Consider the following 20887-nt stretch of genomic DNA (forward strand, 5'->3'; position numbering starts at 1 on the left):
ACTTAATCCCTCCATCCATCACTCTCTCCCTCCATCCATCACTCTCTCCCTCTATCCACCACTTAATCCCTCCATCCACCGCTTAATCCCTCCATCCATCACACATGCCCTGCATCCATCACTATCTCGTTCCATCCATCACTATCTCGTTCCATCCATCACACACTCGTTCCATCCATCACTCTCGTTCCATCCATCACACACTCGTTCCATCCATCACTATCTCGTTCCATCCATCACAAACTCGTTCCATCCATCACACACTCACTCTGCCCATTATTCTGCTTCCATCTATCACACACTCCTTCCATCCATCACTCTCTCCTTCCATCCATCACTCTCTGCTTCTGTCCATCACTCTCCTTCCATCCATCACACTCCTTTTATCCATCACTCTCATTCCATCCATTACACACTTCTTCCATCTATCACTCTCCTATCCATTAGTCTCCTGTCCATCACTATCCTTCTATCCGTCACCCACTCCGTCCATCCATCTGTCACTCACTCACCCTGTCCTTCACTCACTCCAACCATCCCGTCTCTCACTCTGTCCATCCATCCCTCATCATTCACCTCGCACTTTCTGTCACTCGCTCCTCTCCTTACCTGATTACATCGTTGCTGCCTGCACCATCCTCTGGCAATCTATCTCTCACTCCAACACCACGTCCTCCTCTGCTCTCCCTCTCCTGGTGCAGATGGAGATCTCCTTGCCTGAGGTCGTCGTGGGTGGTGGGGGATGATCAATTTTGGATTAATTCTAACCACACCTCCCTTGTCCCTCCTGCAACTCCCTGCTGCCTACCCTCCCTCTGCCCCACTCCTCTTCTCACCCCTCATAAATCGCCACCCATCTCCTCTCCTCTGCACATACCCCTCCCCTTTTACCATCCTCTCCCCCTCCTCTCTCCTCTGCCCAACCCCCCGCTGCCCTTCAGGTTTTATGCAGCAGAAATAGCGATTGGCCTCTTCTACCTCCACGACCACGGCATCATCTACAGGTAAAGGTGCACTCCATCACCATCCACAGCACAGTGGCCTGGGTGTCCATGGAGACCCCATTAGGATGGGCGGTGGGAGTGAATGGGAAGGGGTGGGGTCCCATTGGGAGTGTGGACAGTGGGAGTGAATGGGAAGGGGTAGGGTCCCATTGGGAGTGTGGACAGTGGGAGTGAATGGGAAGGGGTGGGGTCCCATTGGGAGTTTGGATGGTGGGAGTGAATGGGAAGAGGTGGGGTCCACTGGGAGTGTGGATCGTGGGAGTGAATGGGAAGGCGTGGGATCCCATTGGGAGTGTGGACAGTGGGAGTGAATGGGAAGGCGTGGGGTCCCATTGGGAGTGTGGGCAGTGAGAGTGAATGGGAAGGGGTGGGGTCCATTAGGAGTGTGAATGGTGAGAATGAATGGGAAGGGGTTGCGTCCCATTGGGAGTGGGGATGATGGGAGTGAATGGGAAGGGGTGGGGTCCATTAGGAGTGTGGATGGTGGGAGTGAATGGGACGGGGTGATGTTACATTGGGACTGAATGGGAAGAAGTGGGTTCTACTGAGAGTGTGGAGGCTTGGAATGAGTGGTAGAAGGGGGCGATATATTTGGGAGTGTAGCTGTGGGACTGAATGGGAAGGGATGGTTCCCATTGGGAGTGTGGATGGTGGGAGTGAATGAGAAAGGATTAGGTCCCATTGGGAGTGGGGATGTTTGGTGTGAATAAGAAAAGACGGGGTCCCATTGGGGATGTGGACAGTAGGATAGAATGGGAAGAGATTGGGTCCCACACAATCGTAAAACATAGGAGCATGATTAGGTCATTCAGCCCATCGAGTCTGCTTGGTCACTCCATCATGACTGAACCAGGATCCCACTCAACCCCATACACCTGCCTTCTCAACATATCCTTTGATGCCTTGACTGATCAGGAAACTATCAACTTCCACTTTAAATATACCCACGGATCTGGCCTCCACTGCAGTCTGTGGCAGAGCATTCCACAAATCCACCACTCTTTGGCTAAAAAAAATCCCTCCTTTCCTCTGTTCTTCAAGGTCACCCGTCAGTTTTGAGTCTGTGCCCTCAAGTTCGGGATATCCCAACCATAGGAAACGTCCACTCCACATCCACCCTATCTGGTCCTTTCGGTAGGTTTCAATGAGATCTCCCCGCATTCTTCTAAATTCCAGTGAGTAGAGGCCCAAAGCTGCCAAACACTCCTCATGTGTTAACCCCTTCATTCCCGGAATCATCCTTGTGAATCTCCTCTGGACTCTCTCCAATGATAACACGTCCTTTCTGAGATATGGGACCCAAAACTGTTGACAATACTCCAAGTGCAGCCTGACTAGTGCCTTATAAAGCCTCAGCATTATCTCCTTCTTTTATAGAAACATAGAAAACCTACAGCACAATACAGGCCCTTCAGCCCACAATGCTGTGCCAAACAGGTACTTACTTTAGAAATTAGCTAGGGTTACCCATAGCCCTCTGTTTTTCTAAGCTCCATGCACCTATCCAGGAGTCTCTTAAAAGACCCTATCGTATTTTCCTCCACCACCATTGCTGGCAACCCATTCCATGTACGCACCACTTTCTGCGTAAAAAAACTTACCCCTAACTACTCCTCTGTACCTGCTTCCAAGCACCTTAAAACTGTGCCCCCTCGTGTTAGCCATTTCAGCCCTGGGGAAAAGCTGCTGACTATCCACACGATCAATGCCTCTCATCATCTTATACATCTCTATCAGGCCACCTCTCACCCTCCACCGCTCCAAGGAGAAAAGGCCGAGTTCACTCAACCTATTCTCATAAGGCATGCTCCCCAATCCAGGCAACATCCTTGTAAATCTCCTCTGCACCCTTTCTATAGTTTCCACATCCTTCCTATAGTGAGGTGACCAGAACTGAGCACAGTACTCCAAGTGGGGTCTGACCAGGGTCCTATATAATGGTAACATTATATTCAATTCCTCTTGAAATAAATGCCAACTTTGCATTTGCCTTCTTTACCACAGACTTGTAAATTCACCTTCTGGGAGTCTTGAACGAGGACTCCTAAGTCCCTCTGCACCTCTGATGTTTGAACCTTCTCCCCATTTAGATAATAGTCTGTGCTATTGTTCCTTTTACCAGACCGCATTATCCTACATTTCCCAACACTGTATTCCATCTGCCATCTTTTGCCCATTCTTCCAATTTGTCTAAGTCCTGCTGCAATCACATTGCTCCCTCAGCACTACCTACACCGTCCAACTATCTTTGTATCATCCACAAACTTTGCCACAAAGTCATCAATTCCATTATCCAAATCATTGACAAACAATGTGAAAAAGTAGCGGTTCCAACACTGACCCCTGAGGAGCACCGCTAGTCACTGAAAGCCAACCAGAAAAGCCCCCTTTATTCCCACTCACTGCCTCCTGCCTGTCAGCCATTCCTCTATCCATGCCAGTATCTTTCCTGTAATGCCACAGGATTTTATCTTATTAAGAAGCCTCATGTCTGGCACCTTATCAAATGCCTTCTGAAAGTTGAAGTAAGTGACATCCACTGCCTCTCCTTTGTCCACCCTGCTTGTTACTTCCTCGAAGAACTTTATCAGATTTGTCAGGCAAGATTTCGCTTCACAGAGAAACTATGTCTCCACCATGGGAACAACAGGAATTCTGCAGATGCTGGAAATTCAAGCAACACACATCAAAGTTGCTGGTGAACGCAGCAGGCCAGGCAGCATCTCTAGGAAGAGGTACAGTCGACGTTTCGGGCCGAGACCCTTCGTCAGGACTAACTGAAGGAGGAGTTAGTAAGAGAGTTGAAAGTGGCAGGGGGAGGGGGAGATCCAAAATGATAGGAGAAGACAGGAGGGGGAGGGATGGAGCCAAGAGCTGGACAGGTGATTGGCAAAGGGAATATGAGAAGATCATGGGACAGGAGGTCTGGGGAGAGAGACGGGGGGGGGGGAACCCAGACGATGGGCAAGGGGTATAGTCAGAGGGACAGAGGGAGAAAAAGGAGAGTAAGAGAAAGAATGTGTGTATAAAAATAAATAACGGATGGGGTACGAGGGGGAGGTGGGGCATTAGCGGAAGTTAGAGAAGTCGATGTTCATGCCATCAGGTTGGAGGCTACCCAGACGGAATATAAGGTGTTGTTCCTCCAACCTGAGTGAACTATCCTGGCAGACCTATTGTCTCAGCTTGCTCCTGCCCGACCGAACTCGTTTCTGCATACCTCGACACGGTTTTATCCCCCCTTATTCAATCCCTTCCTACCTATGTTCGTGACACTTCTCACGCTCTTAAACTTTTCAATGATTTTAAGTTCCCTGGCCCCCACTGCTTTATTTTCACCATGGATGTCTAGTTCCTATATACTTCCATCCCCCATCAGGAAGGTCTCAAAGCTCTCTGCTACTTTTTGGATTCCAGACCTAATCAGTTCCCCTCTACCACCACTCTGCTCCGTCTAGCGGAATTAGTCCTTACTCTTAATAATTTCTCCTTTGGCTTCTCCCACTTCCTCCAAACTAAAGGTGTAGCTATGGGCACCTGTATGGGTCCTAGCTATGCCTGCCTTTTTGTTGGCTTTGTGGAACAATCTATGTTCCAAACCTATTCTGGTATCTGTCCCCCACTTTTCCTTCGCTACATCGACGACTGCATTGGCGCTGCTTCCTGCATGCATGCAGAACTCACCTCCAACTTTCACCCTGCCCTCAAGTTTACCTGGGTCCATTTCCGACACCTCCCTCCCCTTTCTAGATCTTTCTGTCTCTGTCTCTGGAGACAGCTTATCCACTGATGTCTACTATAAGCCTACTGACTCTCACAGCTATCTGGACTATTCCTCTTCTCACCCTGTCTCTTGCAAAAACGCCATCCCCTTCTCGCAATTCCTCCGTCTCCGCCGCATCTGCTCTCAGGATGAGGCTTTTCATTCCAGGATGAGGGAGATGTCCTCCTTTTTTAAAGAAAGGGGCTTCCCTTCCTCCACTATCAACTCTGCTCTTAAACGCATCTCCCCTATTTCACACACATCTGCGCTCACTCCATCCTCCCGCCACCCCACTAGGAATAGGGTTCCCCTGGTCCTCACCTACCACCCCACCAGCCTCCGGGTCCAACATAATATTCTCCGCAACTTCCGCCACCTCCAACGGGATCCCACCACTAAGCACATCTTTCCCTCCCCCCCCCCCCGCTTTCCGCAGGGATCGCTCCCTACGCGACTCCCTTGTCCATTCGTCCCTCCCATCCCTCCCCACTGATCTCCCTCCTGGCACTTATCCTTGTATGCAGAACAAGTGCTACACATGCCCTTACACTTCCTCCCTTACCACTATTCAGGGCCCCAGACAGTCCTTCCAGGTGAGGCAACACTTCATCTGTGAGTCGGCTGGGGTGATATACTGCGTCCGGGGCTCCCGATGTGGCCTTTTATATATTGGCGAGACCCGACGCAGACTGGGAGACCGCTTTGCTGAACAGCTACGCTTTGTCCGCCAGAGAAAGCAGGATCTCCCAGTGGCCACACATTTTAATTCCACATCCCATTCCCATTCTGACATGTCTATCCACGGCCTCCTCTACTGTCAAGATGAAGCCACACTCAGGTTGGAGGAACAACACCTTATATTCTGTCTGGGTAGTCTCCAACCTGATAGCATGAACATCGACTTCTCTAACTTCCGCTAATGCCCCACCTCCCCCTCGTACCCCATCCGTTATTTATTTTTATACACAAATTCTTTCTCTCACTCTCCTTTTTCTCCCTCTGTCCCTCTGACTGTACCCCTTGCCCATCCTCTGGTTTTCTTCCCCCCCCCCCTCGTCTTTCTCCCTGGACCTCCTGTCCCATGATCCTCTCATATCCCCTTTGCCAATCAACTGTCCAGCTCTTGGCTCCATCCCTCCCTCTCCTGTCTTCTCCTATCATTTTGGATCTCCCCCTCCCCCTCCTGCTTTCAAATCTCTTACTAACTCTTCCTTCAGTTAGTCCTGACGAAGGGTCTCGGCCTGAAACGTCGACTGTACCTCCCCAACATGGGTTCCAAGTACCCCGAAACCTCATACTTAATAATGGACTCCAACATTTTCCCAGCCACTGAGGTTGGGTCCGATTGGGAGTGGACCGTGAGAATGAATCGGAAGACTATTGGGTCCAATTAGAAGTGCGGATGATGGGATGAATTGGAAGGGGTGTGGAAAAGGGAAGTAATGGAAGGGATGTGGTCCATTTGGGTGTGCATATGGTGGCGGTGAATGGGAAAGGTGGGTTCCATTGGAAGTGGGGACGGTGGGACGGTAGGGGTGGGGTCCGATTGGGAGTATTGATGATGACAGAGAATGGGAAAGTGTGGGATCACATTGGGAGTGCAGATGGGAGTGAATGAGAAGAGGCAGGAACCCATTGGGATTGTGGACAGTGGGAGCGAGTGGGAAGTGGTGGTGTCCCATTGGGAGTATTTACAGTGGGAGGGAATGGGACGGGGAGGTTTCCTTTGGGAGTTCAGATGCTGGGAGTGATAGAAGCAGTGGGGTCCATTTGTGAGTGTGGGCAGCGGGTGTGAATGTGAAGAGGTGGGGTCCCATTGGGAGTGTGGACTGTAGGAATGAATGGGAAGAGGTGGGGCCCCATTGAGTGTGTGGACAGTGGCAGTGAATGGGAAAAGAGTGGAATCTCTTTGAGTGTGGACCATGAGAGTGAATGGGAAAGGTGTTGGGTCCGATTGAGAGTGTATACGATGGAAGTGAATGGAAAGTGCTGGGGTCCCATTGGGAATGTGGATGGTGGGAGTGAATGGGAGGGGGTGGTGTCCCATTGGCAGTGTGGACAAATGGTGTGAATTGGAAGTGGTGGGGTCACATTGGGAATGTGAATGGTGGGAGTGAATGGGAAGGGGCGGTGTCCCATTGGGAGTGTGGATGAATGGTGTGAATTGGAAGTGGTGGAGTCTTATTGCGAGTGCAGATGGTGGGAGTGATGGGAAGGGTTGGATCCCATTGGGAATGTAGACAGTGGGAGTGAATGGGAAGGACTGGGGTCCCATTGGGAGTGTAGACATTGAGAGTGAATGGGAAGAGGTTGGTCCCATTGGGATTGCGGATGGTAGGAGGGAATGGGAAGGGGCTGACTCCCATTGGGTGTGTGGACATCGGGAGTGAATGAGAAGTGGTGCGGTCCCATTGAGTGTGTGGACCGTGGGAGTGCATTCGAGGGGGTGGGGTCCCATCTGTAATGTGGACTGCAGCAGTGAATGAGAAAAGGCAGTGTCCAATTGCATGTCAGGACAGTGGGAGTGAATGGGAAGGCCAGGGTCCCATTGGGAGTGTAGATGTTGGGTGTGAATGGGCAGGGGTGGGGTCCCATTGGGAGTGTAGATGTTGGGTGTGAATGGGCAGGGGTGGGGTCCCATTGGGAGTGTAGATGTTGGGTGTGAATGGGCAGGGGTGGGGTTCCATTGGGAGTGTGGACAGTGGGAATGAATGGGAAGGGGTGGGTCCCATTGGGAGTGTAGTTGTTGGGTTTGAATGGGCAGGGGTGGGGTTCCATTGGGAGTGTGGACAGTGGGAATGAATGGGAAGGGGTGGGTCTCATTGGGAGGGTGGACAGTGGGAATGAATGGGAAGTGGTGGGGTCCCATTGAGAGTGCAGTTGTTGGGTTTGAATGGGCAGGGGTGGGGTCCCATTGGGAGTGTGGACAGTGGGAATGAATGGGAAGTGGTGGGGTCCCATTGGGAGTGCATTTGTTGGGTTTGAATGGGCACGGGTGGGGTTCCATTGGGAGTGTGGACAGTGGGAAGGGGTGGGTCCCATTGGGAGTGTGGACAGTGGGAATGAATGGGAAGTGGTGGGGTCCCATTGGGAGTGCAGTTGTTGGGTTTGAATGGGCAGGGGTGGGGTCCCATTGGGAGTGTGGACAGTGGGAATGAATGGAAATGGCGAGTTCCCATTGGGAATGTGGACATTGGGAGTGAATGGGAAGGTGTGGAGACAGTGGGAGTGACCGAGGGGACTGGGTCCTACTGTGAGTGTCTACATTGGGGGTGATGGAAGGGGTGGTGTCCCACTGGGAGTGTCATGGTGAAAGTGAATGGGAAGTGTTGAATCCCATTCAGAGTCTGGATGGTGGGAGTTGATGGGTAGGTATGGGGTCCCTTTGGGTGTATGGATGATGGAAGTGAATGTATAAGGGTGGGTTTGGATTAAATGGGAAGGTTTAGGGAGTGTGGACAGTGGGAGTGAATGGATAGGCTAGGGTCCCATTGGGAGTGCAGGTGATAGGAGTGAGTTGGTAGGGATGTGACCCATTGGGAGTGTGGATGGTGGGAGTGAAGGGGAAGGGGCAGGGTCCAGTTGGAACAGTCGGAATGAATGGGAATGGGTGGGGTCCTATTAGGGGTTTGTACTGTGGGAGTGAATGGGAAGCAGTGGGGCCCCATTTGGAATGTGAAAATTGGGAGTTAATGGGAAAGGTTTGATGTGAATGGGAAGCGATGAGAGTGGATAGGAAGGGGTCAGAGTGGATGGGAAGGGGTGGCGGGGAAATAGAATATAAAAGCAAGGAGATAATGCTGAGCCATTATAAGGCACTAGTCAGGCAGCACTTAATGTACTGTCAACAGTTTTGGGCCCCATATCTCAGAAAGAATGTGTTGTCATTGGAGAGAGTCCAGAGGAGGTTCACGAGGATGGTTCTGGGAATGAAGGGGTTAACATATGAGGAGTATTTGGCAGCTTTGGGCCTGTACTGACTGGAATTGAGAAGAATGTGGGGATCTCATTGAAACCTACCGAATGTTGAAAGGACTAGATAGGGTGGATGTGGAGAGGATGGTTCCTATGGTGCGGTATCCAGAAAGCACAGCCTCAAAACTGAGGGCGACCCATTAGAATAGAGGTAAGGAGGAATTTTTTTAGCCAGAGAGTAGTGAATCTGTAGAATACTCTGCCACAGACTGCTTCGGAGGCCAAGTCTGTGGGTATATTTAAGGTGGAGTTTGATAATTTCCTGATCGGTCAGGGCATCAAAGGATATGGTGAGAAAGCAGGTTTATGGGGTTGCATTGGATCCGGGATCAGCCATGATGGAATAGTGGAGCAGACTTGATGGGCTGAATGGCCTAATTCTTATGGTCTTATGGTCATCTGAACATGGGAGTGGTTGGGAAGGAGCAGTGTGGGGTGGAGTGGTGGCCTCTATTGGGAGGTGGAGTTCCTCTGTTGACAGAAATCTTCCATCGCTCACCAGAGATCTGAAGTTGGACAACGTGCTCCTCGACTCTGAGGGACACATCAAGATTGCGGACTTCGGAATGTGCAAGGAAAACATTTTTGATGGGGACACCACCAGGACCTTCTGTGGTACCCCCGACTACATTGCTCCAGAGGTGTGTTGTTCGTGTGTGTGTGTGTGTGTGTGTGTGTGTGTGTGTGTGAGAGAGAGAGAGAGAGAGAGAGAGAGTACAGGGGACCTTGATCAGCTGGGCAAGTGGGCCAGGTAATGACAAATGGTTTAATTTGGATCAGTGCGAGGAGTTGTGTTTTGGGAAAACTATCTAGGGTCCTTACACAGTGAATGGCAGGACACTGGGGAGTGTTGTAGAACAGAGTGACCCAGGGGTACGGGGACATGGTTCCCTGAAAGTGGAGTCACAGGTAGACAGGGACCCTGGGGAGTGTTGTAGAACAGTGTGACCCTGGGGTACAGGGACATGGTTCCCTGAAAGTGGAGTCACAGGTAGACAGGGACCCTGGAGAGTGTTGTAGAACAGAATGACCCAGGGGTACAGGGACAATACTCCCTGAAAGTGGAGTCACAGGTAGACAGGGACCTTGGGGAGTGTTGTAGAACAGAGTGACCCAGGGGTACAGGGACAATACTCCCTGAAAGTGGAGTCACAGGTAGACAGGGACCCTGGGGAGTGTTGTAGAATGGAGGGACCCAGGGGTACGGGGTCATGGTTCCCTGAAAGTGGAGTCACAGGTAGACAGGGACCCTGGGGACTGTTGTAGAACAGAGGGACCCTGGGGTACAGGGACATGGTTCCCCAAAAGTGGAGTCACAGGTAGACAGGGACCCTGGGGACTGTTGTAGAACAGAGGGACCCTGGGGTACGGGGACATGGTTCCCCGAAAGTGGAGTCACAGGTAGACAGGGACCCTGGGGAGTGTTGTAGAGCAGTGTGACCCTGGGGTACAGGGACATGGTTCCCTGAAAGTGGAGTCACAGGTAGACAGGGCAGTGAAGAAGATGTTTGTCACGCTGGCCTTCATCAGTCAGGGCACTGAGTACAGGAGTTGGGACGTTATGTTACAGTTGTTCAAGACGTTGGTGAGGCTGCACTTGGAGTATTGTGTTCAGTCCTGGTCACCCTGCTGTAGGAAAGATGCCATTGAGCTGGAGAGAGGGCAGAGGAGATTTACGAGGATGTTACTGGGGCTCGAGGACTGAGTTATGGAGAGAGGTTGGACAGGTTGGGACTTTATTCCTCGGAGTGTAGGAGACTGAGGGGTGACCTTACAGACGTGTATAAAACCACGAGGGACACAGATGGGGTGATTGTGCACAGTCTTTTTTCCCCAGGGGTGGGCAATCAAGAACCGGATGGCATAGGTTTAAGGTGAGAGGGGAGGGAGATTTAATAGGGATCCAAGGGGCAACCTTTTCACCCAAAGGGTGGTCTGTCACTGGAGCACGGAAATGGTTAAAGCATGTGCATTAACATCGAAGCTGAGTTTATTTATTGTATGATGCACAAGTCCATTCAACATTCAAGATTGTTTCATGCACCGGGCCGCGAGGAAACGATGTGATTTGGCGATATGAAATGATGAGTCAGCTGCACCTTTCCTCTTTCCCTGTCACGCACTGTTGAACTTGAAATACCCTACCAAATCATATAACCATATAACAATTAAAGTAAAGGCATCCGTTAGTCTTGCGAGACCATGGATCTGCGCCTGGAGTCTTCACTCTCCAGGGCGCAGGCCTGGGCAAGGTTGTATGGAAGACCGGTAGTTGCCCATGCTGCAAGTCTCCCCTCTCCACGACACCGATGTTGTCCAAGGGAAGGGCACTAGGACCCATACAGCTTGGCACCGGTGTCGTCACAGAGCAATGTGTGGTTAAGTGCCTTGCTCAAGGACACAACACACTGCCTCGGCTGAGGCTCGAACTCACGACCTTCAGATCACTAGTCCAATGCCTTAACCACTTGGCCACGCGCCCAAATAACAATTACAGCACGGAAAATCATACCAAATAACACATAAAACCTAAAGTAACACTAACATATAGTAAAAGCAGGAATGAAATGATAAATACACAGCCTATATAAAGTAGAAATAATGTATGTACAATGCAGTTTCACTTAACAGAATCGGGAAGATTAAGCCAAAACCGATTTGTGGGGGAAAAAAATCGGCACGTACACGCATGTGCACGTCATGTATGTGCACACAGGTGCCCACACAGGGCTTCATGGTCATGGTAGTCTTTCTCAGGGTAAACACAAGCATCCCATATTTGACTGCTAATTTTGACCCTTATTTGGGAGTGAGAAAGTTGGCAACCTTAACTGTAAATAGAGATGTTGAGGTGAGTTTAACCCTACTTGAATCCCCCCCCCCCCCCGGCTGGTCTGCAAGAATATTGTCAATATTAAAGCGGTCTGCAATGCAAAGAAGATTAGGGACCCCTGGTTTAATGTCATTTCCAGCACACAAGTGTAAAGGAGGATAAAATAATTGTTACTCTGGATCCGATGCAATAAATACATAAGATAGCTTCTACACAAAGATTGACTGTATGTCCATAAAGTGATGCTAGGCACAGGAGTGTCTGTAAAGGTGACTGACAGGAAATGTTAAAGTAGTGGTGGTTGGGGGTGTGGAGGGTTACTGGGTGGAGGTGTTGATCAGCCACACTGCTTGGGGAAAGTGACTGTTTTCGGGTCTGGTGTTCCTGGCGTGGATGCTACATATTCTCCTTCCTGATGGGAGGGGGACCAGCAGGGTGGGTGGGATCCTTCATGATGTTGCTGGCCCTCTTCCGGCACCTTTCTGTGTATATGTCTGTGATGGTGGGTGGGCTGCCACTGGTGATGTGTTAGGCAGTTATGACTACCAGTGGAAAGCCTTCCAGCCCGCTCCAGTGCAGTTTCCATACAATGCAACTTGTTGGTCTGCTCAAACACGAGGAAATCTGCAGACGCTGGCATTTCAAGCAACACACATCAAAGTTGCTGGTGAACGCAGCAGGCCAGGCAGCATCTCTAGGAAGAGGTGCAGTCGACGTTTCGGGCCGAGACCCTTCGTCAGGAAGAGCTAGTAAGAGATTTGATAGTGGGAGGGGGAGGGGGAGATCCGAAATGATAGGAGAAGACAGGAGGGGGAGGGATGGAGCTGAGAGCTGGACAGGTGATTGGCAAAGGGGATATGAGAGGATCATGGGACAGGAGGCCCGGGGAGAAAGAAAGGTGGCGGGGGTGTGGGGGGGGAACGCAGAGGATGGGCAAGGAGACGCGAGAAGATGCCGTGGCCTGGATGGTGATGATCTTTGACGGTGACCTTGCCTTCCTGAGGCAGCACCTGGTGTAGATACTCCTGATGGTGGGGAGGGATGTACTGGGCTGAGTGAGTGCATGACACTCTGCAGCTTCTTACCTTCCTGACCGTACCAGACCGTACCTGACCCTACCAGACCCTACCAGCCTGTATCTGACCGTACCAGACCCTATCTGACCGTACCTGACTGTACCTGACCCTACCAGACCGTACCTGACCGTACCAGACCATGACGGACCGTACCTGACCCTACCAGACCGTGACTAAATCAGCCAAGATACTTTGAAGAGGACATCTGTAGAAGCCACTGGGCAAACATGAGCCGCTGGATCAGCCTGGAGTGGGGCCTTTTATCTGGTGTGCAGTTAAACTCTTTTCATCCTGCTTCCCTTCACTGAAACGCTGTCATAGGAAAGCAGACTCCACCGTCAGAGATCCCCACCACCCAGGCCAGGCTCTCTTCTCACTGCTACCATCAGGTAGAAGGTACGGGAGCCTCAGGACTCGCACCACCAGGTTCAAGAACAGTTACCACCCCTCAACCATCAGGCTCTTATAAAAGAGGATAACTGTACTCACCTGCCCATCCATTGATATGTTCCTACAACCAATGATCTCACTTTAAGAACTCTATCTTGTTATCTCACGTTCTCATTGTTTATTGCAATTTATTTATATTTGTATTTGTAGTCTTCTGCACTCTACTTGATCTTTCATTGATCCCGCTATAGTTACTATTCTATAGATTTGGAGGAAAATGAAAGTCAGGGTTCCATATTGTGATATACATGACCTTTGACAATAAAATATATTTTGATCCTGTTGGGGTGGGATCCTTCTTTACGTTGGTGTGGTGTGAAGTCAGACCCCAGACCAGATACATGTTGTCTTGTCTGCTATAGATTATATCCTACCAACCCTACGGCAAGTCTGTCGATTGGTGGTCTTACGGGGTCTTGCTATACGAGATGCTCGCAGGACAGGTGAGTGGTTCACAGACGCTACGTCATTCGATCCCTCCTCATCCTCTACCATAGTGTTCCCTCCTCACCCCCTCCCTCAGTGCTCCCTCCTCATCCCCTCCCACAGTGCTCCTTCCTCACACCCCTCCCTCAGTGTTCCCTCCTCACCTCCTCCCACAACACTCCCTCTTCACCCCCTCCCATAGTGTTCCCTCCTCACCCCCTCCCTCAGTGCTCCCTCCTCATCCCCTCCCACAGTGCTCCCTCCTCACACGCCTCCCTCAGTGTTCCCTCCTCACCTCCTCCCACAGTGCTCCCTCCTCACCTCCTCCCACAATGTTCCCTCCCCACACCCCTCCCTCACTGTTCCCTCCTCCCACTCCTCCCTCACTGTTCCCTCCTCCCACTCCTCCCTCACTGTTCCCTCCTCACCCCCTCCCACAGCGATCCCTCCTCACCCTCTCCCACAGTGCTCCCTCCTCACACGCCTCCCTCACTGTTCCCTCCTCCCACTCCTCCCTCACTGTTCCCTCCTCCCACTCCTCCCCCACTGTTCCCTCCTCACCCCCTCCCACAGTGCTCCTTCCTCTCACCCTTCCCTCAGAGTTCCCTCCTCACCCCCTCCCACAGTGCTTCTTCCTCTCACCCTTCCCTCAGAGTTCCCTCCTCACTCCCTCCCACAGTGCTCCTTCCTCTCACCCTTCCCTCAGAGTTCCCTCCTCACCCTCTCCCTCAGTGCTCCCTCCTCACCCCCTCCCACAGTGCTCCCTCCTCGCCCCATCCCACAGTGCTCCTTTCTCACACCCCTCCCTCAGTGCTCCCTCCTCACCTCCCACAGTGTTCTCTCCTCACCCCCTCCCACAATGTTCCCTCCTCACACCCCTCCCTCACAGTTCCCTCCTCACCCCCTCCCACAGCGATCCCTCCTCACCCTCTCCCACAGCGATCCCTCCTCACCCCCTCCCACAGTGATCCCTCCTCACCCCCTCCCACAGTTCTCACCCTCTCCCACAGTTCTCACCCTCTCCCACAGTGCTCCCTCCTCACCCCCTCCCACAGTGATCCCTCCTCACCCCCCCAGAGTGTTCCCTCCTCACATTCCTCCCTCAGTGTTCCCTCCTCACCCCCTCCCACAGTCATCCCTCCTCACCCTCTCCCACAGTCATCCCTCCTCACCCCCTCCCACAGCATTCCCTCCTCACCCCCTCCCACAATGTTCCCCCCTCACCCCCTCCCACAATGTTCCCTCCTCACCCCCTCCCACAGTGCTCCCTCCTCACACCCCTCCCACAATGTTCCCTTCTCACACTCCTCCCACAATGTTCCGTCCTCACACCCCTCCCCCACTGTTCCCTCCTCACCCCCTCCCACAGTGCTCCCTCCTCACACCCCTCCCACAATGTTCCCTTCTCACACTCCTCCCACAATGTTCCCTCCTCACACCCCTCCCCCACTGTTCCCTCCTCACCCCCTCCCACAGTGCTCCCTCCTCACACCCCTCCCACAATGTTCCCTTCTCACACTCCTCCCACAATGTTCCCTCCTTACACCCCTCCCCGACTGTTCCCTCCTCACCCCCTCCCACAGTCATCCCTCCTCACCCCTCCCACAGTCATCCCTCCTCACCCCCTCCCACAGTCATCCCTCCTCACCCCCTCCCACAGCTTTCCCTCCTCACCCTCTCCTACAGCATTCCCTCCTCACCCCCTCACACAGCGTTCCCTCCTCACCCCCTCCCACAGCGCTTCCTCCTCACCCCCTCCCACAGCGCTTCCTCCTCACCCACTCCCACAGCGTTCCCTCCTCAGCCCTTCCCACTGTGATCCCTCCTCACCCCTCCCACAGCATTAGAAAACCATGGAAAATCATAGGAAAACTACAGCACAGAAACAGGCCTTTTGGCCCTTCTTGGCTGTGCCGAACCATTTTCTGCCTAGTCCCACTGACCTGCACACGGACCATATCCCTCCATACACCTCCCATCCATGTATCTGTCCAATTTATTCTTAAATGTTAAAAAAGAACCCGCATTTACCACCTCGTCTGGCAGCTCATTCCATACTCCCACCACTCTCTGTGTGAATAAGCCCCCCCAATGTTCCCTTTAAACTTTTCCCCCCTCACCCTTAACCTGTGTCCTCTGTTTTTTTTTCTCCCCTTGCCTAAGTGGAAAAAGCCTGCTTGCATTCACTCTATCTCTACCCACCATAATTTTATATACCTCTATCAAATCTCCCCTCATTCTTCTATGCTCCAGGGAATGAAGTCCTAACCTATTCAACCTTTCTCTGTAACGGAGTTTCTCAAGTCCCGGCAACATTCTTGTAAACCTTCTCTGCACTCTTTCAACCTTATTTATATCATTCCTGTAATTTGGTGACCAAAACTGCACACAATACTCCAGATTCGGCCTCACCAATGCCTTATACAACCTCATCATAACATTCCAGCTCTTATACTCAGTACTTTGATTAATAAAGGCCAATGTACCAAAAGCTCTCTTTACGACCCTATCTACCTGTGATGCCACTTTTAGGGAATTTTGTATCTGTATTCCCAGATTCCTCTGTTCCACTGCACTCCTCAGTGCCCTACCATTTACCTTGTATGTTCTACCTTGGTTTGTCCTTCCAAAGTGCAATACCTCACACTTGTCTGTATTAAACTCCATCTGCCATTTTTCAGCCCATTTTTCCAGCTGGTCCAAATCCCTCTGCAAGCTTTGAAAACCTTCCTCACTGTCCACTACACCTCCAATCTTTGTATCATCAGCAAATTTGCTGATCCAATTTACCACATTATCATCCAGATCATTGATATAGATGACAAATAACAATGGACCCAGCACTGATCCCTGTGGCACACCACTAGTCACAGGCCTCCACTCAGAGAAGCAATTTACCACCTCTCCATGTATACCTAGCGACTGAATTTTCCTAACTAACCTCCCATGTGGGACCTTGTCAAAGTCCTTACTGAAGGCCATGTAGACAACATCCACTGCCTTCCCTTCATCCACTTTCCTGGTAACCTCCTCGAAAAACTCCAGTAGATTGGTCAAACATGACCTATCACGCACAAAGCCATGTTGACTCTCCCTAATAAGTCCCTGTCTATCCAAATGCTTGTAGATTCTGTCTCTTAGTACTCCCTCCAATAACTTACCTACTACTGACGTCAAACTTACCGGCCTATGATTTCCCAGATTACTTTTCGATCTTTTTTTAAACAATGGAACAACATGAGCCATTCTCCAATCCTCCGGCACCTCTCCTGTAGACACCAACATTTTAAGTACATCTGCCAGGGCCCCTGCAATTTCAACACTAGTCTCCTTCAAGGTCCGAGGGAATACCCTGTCAGGTCCTGGGGATTTATCCACTTTAATTTACCTCAAGATAGCAAGCACCTTCTCCTTTTCAATCTGTACAGTTTCCATGATCTCACTACTTGTTTCCCTTAATTCCATAGACTTCATGTCAGTTTCCTTAATAAATACAGACGCAAAAACCCATTTAAGATCTCCCCCATTTCTTTTGGTTCCGCATATAGCCCACCGCTCTGATCTTCAAGAGGACCAATTTTATCCCCTACAATCCTTTTACTCTTAATATACCTGTAAAAGCCCTTTGGATTATCCTTCACTTTGACTGCCAAGGCAACCTCATGTCTTCTTTTAGCCCTCCTGATTTCCTTCTTAAGTATTTTCTTGCACTTTTTATACTGTTCAAGCACCTTATTTACTCCGTTTCCTATACATGTCATACAACTCTCTCTTCTTCTTTATCAGAGTTGCAATATCCCTTGAGAACCAAGGTTCCTTATTCCTATTCACTTTGCCTTTAATCCTGACAGGAACATACAAGCTCTGCTCTCAAAATTTCTCCTTTGAAGGCCTCCCACTTACCAATCACATCCTTGCCAGAGAACAACCTGTCCCAATCCACAATTTTTAGATCCTTTCTCATTTCTTCAAATTTGGCCTCTTTCCAGTTTAGAACCTCAACCCTAGGACCAGATCTATCTTTATCCATGATCAAGTTGAAACTCATGGTGTGATGATCACTGGAACCAAAGTGTTCCCCTACACAGACTTCCATCACTCGTCCTAACTCGTTTCCTAATAGGAAATCTAATATTGCACCCCCTCTAGTTCCCTCCTCACCCCCTCCCACAGCGTTCCCTCCCTGCAGTGGAGCAGTGTTTGTGTGTCATATGGTATTTTGTTTCGTTCAGGGTGGGGTCTGTATGGTATTTTGCTTTGTTCAGGGTGGGGTAGAGGGTGACTGAGAAGCTACTAACGGACCCCCTCCCCCATCTCTCCCCACAGCCTCCATTTGATGGGGAGGACGAGGACGAGTTATTCCAGTCTGTGCTGGACCGCACCGTGACGTACCCCAGGACTCTCTCCCGAGAGGCCGTGTCTATCTGCAAGGGGGTAAGTAACCCTCCCTTTGCCCCACCCCTCCCCTCCCGTAGCTCCTCCACACCATGTCATGCCCCAGGGGTCTCTCCCGAGAGGCTGTGTCTGTCTGCAAGTGGGAAGTAGCCCGTCACCTCACCACACACTCCCTCCTCTTCCACCCCCTCAGACCCTCGGCTCGCGCGCGGGTGGTAGTTCATCGGGTGGGGAGGCGGAATGAGTTGGATACAGAGACACCACTGGGAGATTCAGAGGCGGGGGAGTGAATTACGTGTGTGGGGGTGGAAGGGGAAGGAGTTTTGATTCTCCTGGAAAGGGAGGGAAAGACACAGGTCACTGCCCTACTGTTGGCACTTTTACCCCAATCCTTTCTCCATCTAATCTTTCACTCGTCCCTTCACTTCTCTCTCACTCCACTCCTCCACCTACTTCCCTCACATCTCTCCCCTCCCCTTTCCCTCTCTCTCACTCTGCCCCCTCTCCCTCTACCCTGTTTCTCCCCAATTTTCTTTCCTTCCTCCACTGCCCCTACCCCTTCTAATACCTCCCTTCTCCATTCCCGTCCCTCCATCTCCCCTCTCTCCCCTCCACCTCATTCCTTTTCCCCTCCTCACTGTTTCCCCCTCTTCCCCATCCCTCCTCCTGTCTCTCATCCCCCTTCCCTTCCCCTCTCCCCCATCTCTTCCCCTTCCCCCTCCCTCTCTCCCTCATCCCACTCTCTTCCCATATCACCTATTCCACTCTCTCCTCCGTCTCCCCCCTCTCTTCTTGCTCCACCTTCCTCTCTGTGCTCTCTACCTCTCCCTCCTCTCTTCCCTCCCTCTCCCTCCTCTCTTCCCTCCCTCTCCCCTCTCTCATTCCTCTTCCCCTTCCCTATCACCCTCACTCCCCCTCCCATCTCTCTGCCCCCTCTCTCCCCTTACTCTCGCCTTTCTTCCCTGCCACTCCCTTACCCTTTCCCCAATTTATCTCTCTCCCCCACACTCCCTCTCTCTCCCCCACACTCTCCTCTCTTCCCCTCATTCTCTCTTTCATTCTGTTTTCTCTCTCCCACCACTCTCTCCTCTTTCTCTCCCCATCACTCCCCCCATCACTCCCCCCTGCCCCTCACTCTCTCCTCTCTCTCACTTTCTCCCCCATTCTCCACCCTCCCTCTTCCCTCTCCTCCCCCCTCACCATCCCTCTCTCCCCCTCCCAATCTGCTCTCTCTCCCCCCTCGCTCCCCGTCCTTCCCTCTGCTCTCCCCCCCCCCCCCATTTCCCTCTCTTCCCTCTCTCCTCCTCTGTCCCAGCTGATGACGCGGAACCCTGCCCGTCGGCTGGGCTGCGGAATTGACGGGCAGCGGGACCTCCGCGAACATCCGTTCTTTCGGCGGATCGACTGGGAGCGGCTGCGGAACTTGGAGGTGCAGCCGCCGTTTAAACCCCGGCCGGTGAGTGAGGGACTGGGGGGCGGGGGCGAGGGGCGGGGAGGGGGGAAGGAGGCTGATGGTAGTGGATAGAGAGGGGGAAGGGACGGAGAGAGGGAGGGGAGGGAGAGGAGGGAGGAAGGGAGTGAGGAAAGAGATGGAGGAAAGAGGGGGAAGAAAGGGGGAGAGAGGGAGGAAAGAGCAAAGGTGGGAGAGAGGAGAAAGGGGGGAGGGAGAAATGAAGGAATGAGGGATGGAGGGAGGATAGAGCAAAGGAGATGGGAAGGGGAGGAGGTAGGTGAGGGAGGGAAGGGGAGGGACAGAGGGAGGAGTGAGAGATGGAGGGGAGGGCAGGGGTACAGAGGGAGGAGAGAGGGAGAGAGTGTATCTTCTGTGTGTGGGCAGCAGGGGTGGGGTGATACATGATTTGGGGGATGAGATATAATTATTTCTGTCTCTCTCCCCTCCCCACCCCACCCCTCCCCCATCCACCACACGCCTGTTTTACTACCTACCTGTACACCCTGCCTTCCACCTCCCCTTCTCTTGCCCCCTCTCCCTCCCATCCCCTTCACCTCCTCCCTCCCCCTCCCCTTCCCTCTCCCCCTCCCCTTCCCTGTCACCCATCCCCACTCTCCCTCCCCTTACCCCACCACCTCTCCCCTCATTTATCCCCTTCCCCACAGTCCGGGAGGAACGGCGAGAACTTTGACAAGTTCTTCACTCGAGGGGTTCCCACCCTGACGCCACCCGACCAGCTCGTGCTCCTCAGCCTTGACCAGGAGGAGTTCAGCGGCTTCTCGTTCATCAACCCGGTCTTCCCAACCCCGCCCCCGCGTGGACCCCTCACCCAGGGGGTGTGAGGGTCTGTGGCTCTCTCCTCCGCCCAGGGACTCCCTCCCCTCCTCCCTAAAGTCCCCACCCCAGCCGAAGGAAGAAGGGAACCTCTCCTGCTCCTCTGTCCATCTCCCCCCCCCCCTTACAGTGTTGTGCACCCCCTACGCTCCCCCCTCTGCCCGCGCTGGTCTCTGAGAACACATTCAGATTCGAATTTCTTTATCATTGAAATGCATTGTTTGCTTTAATGACCAATGTGCCCACAGGCGCCCAGTACAGCTTGCCTGCGATGCTCGACAGGCAACCATACGCAGCAAGTGTCAAAACGACAGCCCGCACATCCACAGGCAGGCCTTTGACCCCCCCACCCCGGGCTCGCTAATGATGGGACCCCGAACTCCAGGCATCAAATATCTCTGTAATAAAGTTTATCTGTGGTTACCGTTGTCTGGTTCATGGGGTGAGAAGGAAAATAGAGGGGGAGGGGGTGAACAGTGGAGGAATGGATGGAGTCAGAGGTGGAGGGGGGAAGGATGTACAGCTGTGTTCAAGGGAGGTGGGAGAGTAAACAGGAGGGAAGGAGGGAGGGGAATGGAGTGTGAGGGGCTTTCAGGATGGAGGAGGGAGTCAATCAGCTCCATCACAGACACAGCCTTCCTTCCGATCTTCAAAAGGCAGCAGCCTGCATCATCAGAG

General features: G+C 52.1%; 1 protein-coding gene across 1 annotated transcript in view; it reads left to right on the top strand.

Moving 5' to 3' along the window:
* LOC134338800 (protein kinase C alpha type-like) overlaps nt 1-20653 on the top strand; it is a 171071-nt gene extending 150418 nt beyond the window's left edge. The window contains exons 18-23 of the mRNA XM_063034869.1: nt 942-1004; nt 9245-9383; nt 13464-13544; nt 17854-17961; nt 19238-19378; nt 20041-20653. Coding sequence (XP_062890939.1) covers nt 942-1004; nt 9245-9383; nt 13464-13544; nt 17854-17961; nt 19238-19378; nt 20041-20217 — 709 coding nt within the window. The 3' untranslated portion in view covers nt 20218-20653. The remainder of the gene's footprint in view (nt 1-941; nt 1005-9244; nt 9384-13463; nt 13545-17853; nt 17962-19237; nt 19379-20040) is intronic.
* The last annotated feature ends 234 nt before the right edge of the window (nt 20654-20887 follow it).

Source organism: Mobula hypostoma, chromosome 28, assembly GCF_963921235.1.
Source record: "Mobula hypostoma chromosome 28, sMobHyp1.1, whole genome shotgun sequence".
NCBI lineage: Eukaryota > Metazoa > Chordata > Chondrichthyes > Myliobatiformes > Myliobatidae > Mobula > Mobula hypostoma.